Genomic DNA, 11,004 nt, shown 5'->3' on the forward strand with positions numbered 1-11,004 from the left:
GAAAAAAAAATCAAACCAAATAATCATCAGTGGATTAAAATTATACAGTTGATAATCATATCAACTAGTGTAAATATGAAAAGAAACGGTGAAATAATTACAAGACACTTTCACCCGCTAGTCTTGAAATCAGATGACTCTCAACAAATGATTCATTTACTCCGATATACATAGATATCAGAAACAAGGAAATTATTCAATCACGGATCCTTTTACATCTTTACATAAAGCAAAATGCTTAAATGAACCGATAATTAATAAACAAAAAGAAATTATTCGTAATATACGCAATATATTATCAGAGAAAAATTGACATCAAAATTGAGAATAACCAGCGTCACTGAAATTCGACTCATACGAAAAGAGACTAAATAATCAATCAGTTTAAAATTGTAGCAATTACATTAAGCGCAAAAACAAACACTTAAAAAAACGAATAAAAAATACAACAAATACATCTTAACTACTGGGCCAGTACTAACGACGAAGGATGGTTCAACTTCGTTAAACGGGAATTATAAGCACGAATTTGCTTTTCCACAGCTATAATGGGGTCAGCAATATTGAATTTTCTAATTAGATAAGAATTGCGGGTCCAAGAGGGAAATCGTAAAAGATATTTTGCGAACCGGAAGAAAACTAAACGAATTTTTGACTTGTCAGAATTTGTTAGCATTTTCCAAAACGGAGATTTGTACAGATAATGTGGTAGAGCGACAGATTTAAAAAGTTTCGAAAGAAGACAGCGGTTGAAGCGTTACTTATTAGCTGCTAAAGAAGCATATGATAACCCAACTCTACGTTCAATGTGAGCAATTAATAGTTGTCGCGTGTGCATTATTGACGAACCAATGGGAAGACCAAGGTAGGCGATATGATCTACTGGTTTAATCCTACTATTTCCGAGAGGAATATCCCTAGGTGACGCTTGATTCCAGGAAGAATACAACTTCGGACTTTTCAGCATTGAACTAAAGACCTAGTTTTACATACTCAGATTGTAGCGTTGCGAAAATCTCGCTAATGCGCTGGATAGTGCTGCTCAAGTTCAGAATGTCGTCTGCATAACATACAATAGATAAATCAAGACCGGCAAAGATGAAAGATGTGGGAAAAGCTGACTGTGCATCAAGAACTCCATTATTGAAGAGTAAAGGGGAAGAAACAGCACCTTGAAGGGTACTTTTTTCGACATTGACAAAAATATTAGGGGTTGTTGCGTAGAATTGAGAGCCGTCAATTTTAGCTAAGAGGTGAAGTATTAGGCGAACTAACAACGATAACACATGTCTCGAAAGGTTCTGATATATGAAGGACTCACTCCACGCTTTGCTGCATTAAGTAGCATAGCGGCGTGAGTGAGAGAGTCGAACGCTTTACGAACATCACGTCCGGCCAACACGAGAGTTTCACCTGATGCATCAGCATCGATCAGGCCGTTTGCGACAACCGACAAAGCGTGGGCACAACCGAGACGTGGCTGGAATCCAAATTGGTAAGGTGGAACATAGCATTTCGCGTTGAGATGGTCAATGAACAGAAGTTCAAAAACCTTACAGAAGGTAGTAGCCACTGTTACAGGGTGGAAGGACGAGCACTGGGTAACGAGTTTACCTTTCTTTGGAATTGGAGTGAGATCTCCGATTGAAAAAGAAGAAGGTACAACTCCTTGGGTAACATTCATTTGCATCAAAAGAGCAATATGGTTTACCAGCAGCTCGCTTCCATGCAGAATGTGAAAAGCGCTCATTTTATCGATGCCAGAAGATTTCTTACGCTTTAGGCGTTGGATTGCTCGCAGTACAGAATCAAACAAAACAACAAAATTTTCGGTTACACAACTACACAGAAATTTATCAAGCTTGTCTTCATATTCGGACTGTAGGGCGGCATCAGGTGGGGAGAATTCAGCAGAGAAGTATGAATTCCATTCGGAACCAGGAATAACTTGAGCAGATAGGCAGGTGATAGGATGATTTCTTGACACATTTCTCCAGAAGGAAGGTGAAGAAAGAAAAGTTTTGTAGGGTATCTCGTCAAGTTTCTCATTAACATGTATTGGTATTTCTCTTACAAACTTTCTTTTGGTAGAAAGACAAATGCTAGAAGCCCATCTAGAGCCAGAATGGTTATGCCGAAGCTACACACGGTACCAAAATTGGGATTTTCACCAAGGTTCAACTAGGCTTAGATTACTGGACCAATGCTTCGTGACAACCCGACATATACGTTTAAGAGGTATAGCGGCTTTTTCCGCGCATCGCATGAGCATGGCAAATTTGTGCAAGATATATATCTAGCAACATTCGTATTTCATTTGCACCAATTTGCAGAGTCCTCATGAGCAGCTGGAACAGAACATGAATTTTAAGTAGGACAGAATTAGTAATTGCAGCAAAAAGATCACCTTGGATGTTTTTTCAATCCCTGTAAAATTGGGCGTGAGGCTGATGTGGTTGTGTGGTGGGAGGAGACTGAGCAGAAGGACAAGAAATAGATGCAGATATTGGAAGGCGGTCCGATAGTTGAAAATCAGTAATGACGTGAACAGGCGACACTTGGAGATTTATAGAAGAAACTACATGGTCGAGGTTCGACACGTGATTTAAATGGTGTGTGTAAGTGTAATCGAGATTTTTCGGCAATATCCTCAGCCAATCATCAAAAATACCAGACAAAATACAAGTATGCAATAACGAGGCATCAGTTAAATTACAGTTAAAATCTCCTATAATAATACAACACCTACCTAACATTTAAATGAAATTACTGTCGACGGAAATCCTCTTCGCTTGAAATTGTTGCATTTTTGACCTTTGCCCGCATCCAATAGAATATGACGGTCCGCTACCTCATAGTCAAAGCAACAGGTAGAGCTGCACAGCTTGTATCCTGAATCAAATACAAGTAAGTACTTTACCACATGAATCGTTTTTGCTGCATTGACGCTAGTTTAATAAAAGATGACATTAAGTGTACTTACAAGGGGAATATTAAACAAGAGAATTTGTCAGGATTCCTATACGAAATTTGTCCTAATCTCTCTTTGCCGATTCAAATTTTCATGTAGAGATGTTCCGGGGAAATTGTCATGACTCCCCATAGTCCCTGGGGGAAAGGCTATAAGTTATGAATTTCGCCTATTATTTATGCATATTATTTGGTATTTTGAAGTAAATAGACATTTTTTGGGAGGGAGAATTTTCCACGGGAAAATTTTCCACGAAGAGAATTTTCCATGGGCAGAGAAGTTTCCGGAGATGAATTTACAAAGGGAAACATTACACGGGAGAATTTGCAAGAACTCCTATACAAAATTTATCTTATTTTCTCTTTGCCGATTCAATTTTACATCTAGAAATGTTCCTGGGAAATTTTCCGGGGGAAGTTTTCAGAGAGGTTAAAATTATCTGGAGGATTTTTTCATGGGAGGGAGGGATTTCCATCGGGAAAAATTCTCCGTGGGTAAATTTTCTGTGGGGGAATTTCTTCATTTCGAAATTTTCCACAAGATTCTCCATGAGGGAATCTTCTGTGAGAGAAACTTTCCATTTGGAGTATAGAATTTCCAGAAAAAATTTCCTATCGAGGGCTTTTCCGGCATGATTTGAAAAAAGATTAAAATTAAATGAAAAATAAGTTTTTTTTTTCAAATGAAAGTAGGCTAAAGAGAATGAAATTTTCAGATGGGATGGATTTGTCATGGGGGAGGGAGATTTAACGCAGGAGAAAATTTCCGCTGAGGAACTGTTGCTGGTGGAGGGGGTAATTTTCCATGGATGAGAGAGGCAGATTTCCCGGTACTATTTGACAACGATCAGAAATTAAATTGGAAAAAAAAACAAGTTTTTTCAGCTCGAACATAGGAGGAATGGAGGAGAAGATTTCCCCTCCTCAATACCTCGCTCTGTACGCAAAGGTTTGACTTTTTGTCCCAATTCTGTAAGAACAACTCCTGAAACACAAGGGTTATTTAATTAGAATAAGAAGCTTTTTTAAAATACTAGAAAAAAAGTATATGAGGGGCATCCCTCTCATATACGGAATAATTTCTGTTCGTTTCAAATATTAATGCTGAACCTTAATTTCGGTTGATTTTTTTTTGATTTTTTTATTATTTTTTATTTAATCACTGAGAGGTAGAACCAACTATCGGGGGAAAACATTGACATTTTACTGATGTTGAATAGCCAAAATTAGCCAGTAGCTTACCTATCTTTATCCTGAGCCCGAGTAATTTCAAATCGGGATTTCTATGATATCCCTTAATACAATCGAAGTTTGTTTTTATTGTTATATTTTACATTATTCAAAGTTTGAAAAAAGATTGAGCAAAATACAAGTTTTATTTGACTTTGGCAAAGCCAAGAGTTAATCTGGATAAAAAAAAAACTTATCAGAAATATCGAAATGAATATATCTTATTGAATATCGAAAGTTAAAATATCGACATATCGTTTTATCAAATTATCACCCAACACTAGAAGAGATGGGTATACCTTTCCAGGTAATACCCTTTTCCGACAGAACAACGTATCTGATTAGTTGATATTCTAATTGACAGCTTTCTGTGATTAACATTGGTATCTGCACTTATGGGATAGGCGAAATCCCAAAGAGAAATACAAAGGATTTGTATCTAAACCCAACCTTATTGACTGTTGAAGATCGGAAAAAGGTAGAAGGTCCTGAGGAGTCTCTAGCCCCAGATATCTTGGGCCAATTTTCAAACTGATCTTTCAATTTTATTTTTAAAATTAATCTATAATAAGCTTAATTCAACTTTCCTAGCTGTAATTCATTCAGTGACGGAAAGCATTTGTTTGAATATACACTATCAACTTTTTAGTCATTTATTCTCCCCAATTATATAAAAGTTTAAAAATGTCGGACCTCTGATGATTTTAAATCATCGCTTGTAATTTACCTCAATGTGTGTACTATAACTATTAACTGTAGCGTTTTATTCTGAAAAATCCTTGACACTAGAAACTGAAAAAGCTTCACGGGCCTTATTAAGAATGCGAAAATGATTTCTGCAAAAAAGATGCATTAAATATTGTACCTACGACGACAAATTATTTTGTTAAGAATTCATCAAAAAGTGAAAATATCATGGGGAGAATTTAGAATCACTATGCTTTTTGTTTAAAGTTGGTATAATAGGAACGAAGGTTTGTTTGTGTGTATTAAGGTGCGTCTTGAAAGGTTTTTGATTTATGGTAAAATGTTATGCCCTGTTTTTTCAGTTTATTTTGAAACTGAAGCTATTAACAAACTCAAGAAGAAGAAATACAACTACTGGAAATTAAATCACAGGATAATAGAGAATGAGAGGTGACAAATGTATAATCAAGTCGAGAATAAAACATGCAAATGAGGATCTGCAATGAGCTGCATATGTAAATAAAGTGATTGCTTAAGATAAGGGAAAGAACAGTACACTTTATGAAAAATGGCCAACCTAATGATAATCTCTTCCTGTCCTCATTGGTCAATTTGTCCCTGTGGCAACCATTTCTAAAAGGTCAAATTCAGACATATTGCTGGTAGACGGTCTTTTAGTCTTTATTGCACTTTTTTTCCAGATATTCATTAGTTGTGCCTTAAAGATATGGAGTCTTGTTCCATTGGGGTTAGTAAGTTGCTGGTCAGTCAAGAAACCTAGCTCTTAATTTCAACTTTTCAATTTACCTACTTCGAATATGGAGGCTTGAGCTGCATCTCTAAACATTGCGTTATTATTGGTCATTCATTAGTTGCTCGACGAGATATTCTCGTGTCTTAGACTATGATGTATGGTATTGTCGCAGCTTCTTCTGAGAAACAGAAACCAACACCCGCCGGGTTCTTGGAATTACAATTGTAAAAAGAGCAACTTGCCAAGCAGCTTTTAAGCATCATTTTTATTAACGAAACTCGTGTTTAGTTATAATCGAGCAGGGCATCTAAATAAAATAATCTGTTTATGCAATAATATCTAAGCTGAAGTCGTCCTATGATTTAAAATGAATTCTGAAAAGACGACGTTTTTGACCATAGATGTACAACCACAAAATCGATTCCGGTTCCGATATGGGTCAGAAATGAAAGGCACTCATGGATGCCTTCTCGGAACAGCAGATGCTGGCAGTAGAAATTTTCCAAAAGTTAAGGTAATCTAATTCAGAATTTATTGAGACTATAGGCTATTGAAAATGAGTTTAGCGCTGTGTTCTAAAGAGATAGGCTAACAAAGGTATTAAATGTTAAGTAATATAAACCCCTGGCTCCCAGAGCTTCAAAACATATTCGTTTGGTCAGAAGTCTCGATATTTAAGTGGAAGTTCCTTAAAATACATTTTTGGGTGATTTGGGTGAATTTAAAGATGGAAGTGGAGGGCGGTTTGACGTCCCCTCTGTTGAGGCTTGCTTATTTCTAGTGAAAATAAATACCGGAAAAGTAAAATCAAAGTTGTTTTTCACGTAAAATAGAGACTGATTTTCAAACTAGAAACTCCCAGAAATTACTTGAAATATCGTGCAAACTTGAATTTTGTTTTGGGTCTATTTGAAACATCGAAGTGATAATTATTAGTTTTCTATGTTGTTTTTTCTTCATGGATTATCATTCCAAACCAATGATCGTTGACGATCGAGAGGGGTGCCTTACTGTGCTCCTACTATCTCCTTGTCAGTTATCCGCAAAACCAACAATTCTTTTCTATGGAAAATTTTTCGATTGCTCCTCAGACTCAGTAAAGATTTCTTTAAGTAATTTTTTTGGACAAAATTGGCAAAATAGGTGGGACAAGGGTTGTAAAAAGGCGAAGGAATGATTTGCAGAATATTTGTCAACTGAAAGTAGCTAAAATAAGCTTCTTGCAGAGACCCATCATAGGATGGACGAACAACGCAAAGGTTTTTGTTCTAATTATGGAAAATAAGAATTTGACGTGGTAGAATTGTTTTTTCATGATAGCACTTATGCGTATTTTTTTTTGCCGCTAGAGTGACGCAAGAACATCATAGAAACCTATTAGAGGGCTCATTTGAAAGCTAATTCTCATTTCTAATCGCTTTTAAAATGTATTAAAACCGCAGCTTAACAGCTTATGCATTATGTTTTTGAAAAATAGATTTGAAAAAAACCTGACTCGTGATATTTCCCTACATTTAAAGAATTAAAAAAAAAACAAAAAAAAACTGGCGCTTAACTAAGAACTAAACTTTCTTGATTTTTTTAAAAGTTAAAATAGGGTCGTAAAGGTTATTGATTTCATAGCTTTCAAAAGACTATTGAGAGCCTTATGAATTATTCTTTTATATTCTGCAGAACGTTTTAGGTACCACATCTGCTCAACACGGTTGAAATTTTGAAATTGTCATTTTGTTCAAACTAGTCAAAAGGATTAATAGCTATACCTCCAGGGATGCCATGTCCACGAAGCCCGGGGCAAGAATTGTAAATTATTAAGTTTTCTCATTGTACGATTTATCATTAGGAAACAGGGAAATTCCTGATTTCTGGTGTATTCTTGATTTCTGCAGAATTCTTGATTTCTGGCAAATTGTATTAAGGTGAAACTTTGAAATAGGTTGAGGGGATGTTCAACTAAATTAAAAGGCACTATGTAATATGGTGTATAAAAAAGGATAGATATACAATATTGTAAAAACGACTAAGGGTATTAATTTAAAAATTTCCCAAGACGTTGAGGAAGATTTTGAAGAAAGCTTGGGGGGCTGCTAGCCTCTCCTACGCCCTTTATTTCCCTTCCTCCAAAAGCATTCGATTAAAATTTTGAAATAGCCAACTTGTTTAAAATAGTCTAGAGATCAAATAACTATGCAATGTTTAAGTAAATGACATAATCCTCCACAGCTTTTGCGATGGATGCCGAACACAATAAAAAAAACCGTGTGAATGCTAGTTGTCAAAACCGTGGATCAGGAATAGCTTAGGAACGGCTAAGAGTAAAATTGAAACTTCCAGGGGATGTTGAGGAGGATTTTGAACAGCTATCAGAGGGCAACTAGCCCCCTTACCCTTTTTAATGCTCCACTACTTCATCCCTGATCCAATTTTGAAAAAATATTTTCGTTCAAAACAATCAAATGGTCTAGTAACTGTGCCTCCGGGGATGAAATGCACCCCACAGCCTCCCGGGGCAAGGATAAAAAGTTATGCAGTTTGCCCTTTTAACATGCAGGATTTATCATTTGTAAAAAAAGAGGGATGTTAGATTCTGGGTGCGTTCGGAAAGGCCAAAGAAATTAAGATGAAATTTCAAAGAATGTTGAGGGGCATGATAAACTAAATCAAAAGGTACTATATGCATCCAGTTTCTAAAAAAGGCGTACCCGTAATATTTCAAGAACAGCTGAGGGTATTAAGTTTAAACTTTCAGGGCATGCTGAAGGGGGATATTAAAAGTAGTCGATGGGCAACCAATATCCCCCTAGCCATACTAACTATCTTGTTCAAAATAGTCGAAAAGTAAAAAAAACTATGTCTCCAGGGAATACATAGCTTCCTCAGCCCATAAGGTAGGTTTTCTACACTATGTAAACTGACCATTGTTTTTACATAAGGCTGGTTATTGGGCAACTGTCTCCTAAAGGCATATATCGGTAATTTTGTTTCTATTTTATTTTTTTTTATTTACGCTTTGCCATCTTAGAATTGTGAAGCTGTTAATCATAGCTAAGATTCGTTGTATCCTAAGCAGCTACAATAAATGTTTTTCTTAGAATAAAGGGGATGCAATTGTTCTGCTTAACAGAGTAAGGAATGTTTCCCGAGATAAGATAAGTTTATTTAATTTTCTTTGAATGTTAAAATAACCTGAAACACCCAAGGCTTTCATCGAATCTTAAAATTTCAGCTGAACAGATTCGATGGACACGAAGCAATAATACGTGTTAGCTTGGCAACGAATGATGATAATCCGTTTCCTCATCCTCATTCCTTAGCCGCAGAAAAGGGGCATGGACAATGTGTTGATTTCATTGATGTAGCTGTCAACGCTGCATCTGGCTATATAGCATCGTGAGTGCTTCTTTTTCTTTTTGGGATATTGCTTTTTACTAGGCCAACGTTATTATATTTGCTATGAACCCCGGATGGGTTGTTTTTCCCACTTTAATTTGCTTGTTTTAGGGGTATTTGATTTATTGACGCAGTTTGATTGATGCAAGCTATATCACTTTTGAAAAATATTTGAATCTAATCATTTTCTATGGACATTAACTGCAAGGCTCCTAATTCGTTGCTACCTCATAGATTTTTCACTTTATTTTAATTTGTACCAGCCAACACAATCTTGCCATTTCTGTTTATTGTTTTAATACCTGATCATATGTAACTACATAAGGTCAAATAGAAATAAAATAAACGGGTGCTAAATGAGCCATTTTACTTGCTTTGGTGCCATTTGTTTCTAATAATAAATCAACTGTGTTGGCAATTGCTAAGAAATAAAAACATTGGTGGGCTTACTTCTATTGTTACAGGGATCTGGTAAAGATGACCAGGGTAGAAAGGATGTATACGTGTATAAAAAAAACCCTGAATTCCTCATTGCCTATTAATGGCATCTATGCGTGCCAAAATTCTTTCTTGGACAACCGGCTTTACATGTACTGACATCAAAGGGGATTTTTTTGAATGCAATTAATGTCAAGAGTAATTTATAGAATGGATCATAACAGTTGCTAACTATATATTTAAGCTAAAAGATTGAACAGATACCTTCAAGACACACAATGCGTAAGAGTTTCGCAATGTTAAAGATATGAACAGACTTCAAAGAGCAAGAAAGATCAAATATAAAGAAAGTTACTAACATACAATATGAAAACATTTATTCTATATATCCAAGTATGACCTTGCCCCTTGGCTCTAGAGTCACGTTGATACACTTGAAAAACGGTCATTTTTTTAGATACAGAAAAATACCCTGTCAGTTACTCTGACGCTTTTTTACATTATAATGCACGTTTTTGTGACACATAGGGAATTTTTCCGAACAGGCAACACGTTTTTCTACGCTTTCAACCTGAGGTCGGCAACCTTTCTGGCTAGGGGCAGCCAAAATGCAAATATCAGTGGGCCTTCGGGTTATGTTTCATTTTAAAATTGTCCTTTAGTAAATATATATATTCGTCGACTGCAATGCTAATTTCGTCATTAAATAATAAACCATTTTTGACCTGTACGTCAATATTTTTAGCCTTATCTTCAATGTGACACTTAACTGTTCTAGAAAGCATTTGTGTTTCTTTCATTCTGTCAATTGTTTTATTTTTTATTTTTGAAGTCATTAAGTAAGTGTTTGCGACAGTTTTTCTGAAATTTGCCGTCTAAAAATCATTTTCCGTCGATACTAATGTTTGGACTGCTAGACTGCACTCAAATCTTTGTATGTTGAAGAAAAGTCTCGCCCAATAAAGTACATATTAATTTATCACCATTTTCAACACATCACTATTTTTCCGTCCAATTATCTTGAATATATATATAAAAATATATATATATATATATATATATATATATATATATATATATATATATATATATATATATATATATATATATATATATATATATATATATATATATATATATATATATATATATATATATATATATATATATATATATATATATATATATATATATATATATATATATATATATATATATATATATATATATATATATATATATATATATATATATATATATATATATATATATATATATATATATATATATATATATATATATATATATATATATATATATATATATATATATATATATATACGTGACACTCCGTTTCTACTAAGTCTCAAACTTTTCGTTTTGTTTTTTATGATTTTTGAATTGTTGTAATCCTTTGTTAAAATACAAGGGATTAATATTTTTTTAATGACCAAATTTTTGGTCATTAAAAAAAGGACAAATATTTTTTTAAGGACAAGTTTTTGTTTTTTAAGAAATTTAATGTAAACTCTTTC

General features: G+C 34.6%; 2 protein-coding genes across 2 annotated transcripts in view; both read left to right on the forward strand.

Annotated features, from left to right (window-relative positions):
* Positions 1-11,004, forward strand: part of LOC148940057 (protocadherin-like wing polarity protein stan) — a 421,746-nt gene that overhangs the window by 117,367 nt on the left and 293,375 nt on the right. The window lies entirely within an intron of this gene.
* LOC148940058 (uncharacterized) overlaps positions 5,937-11,004 on the forward strand; it is a 139,178-nt gene continuing 134,110 nt past the window's right edge. The window contains exons 1-2 of the mRNA XM_089105803.1: positions 5,937-6,155; positions 8,868-9,031. Of these exons, the coding sequence (XP_088961929.1) occupies positions 6,009-6,155; positions 8,868-9,031 (311 nt within the window). The 5' untranslated portion in view covers positions 5,937-6,008. The remainder of the gene's footprint in view (positions 6,156-8,867; positions 9,032-11,004) is intronic.

This window comes from Artemia sp. Qi Xiang Cuo, chromosome 20, assembly GCF_049724085.1.
Source record: "Artemia sp. Qi Xiang Cuo chromosome 20, ASM4972408v1, whole genome shotgun sequence".
NCBI lineage: Eukaryota > Metazoa > Arthropoda > Branchiopoda > Anostraca > Artemiidae > Artemia > Artemia sp. Qi Xiang Cuo.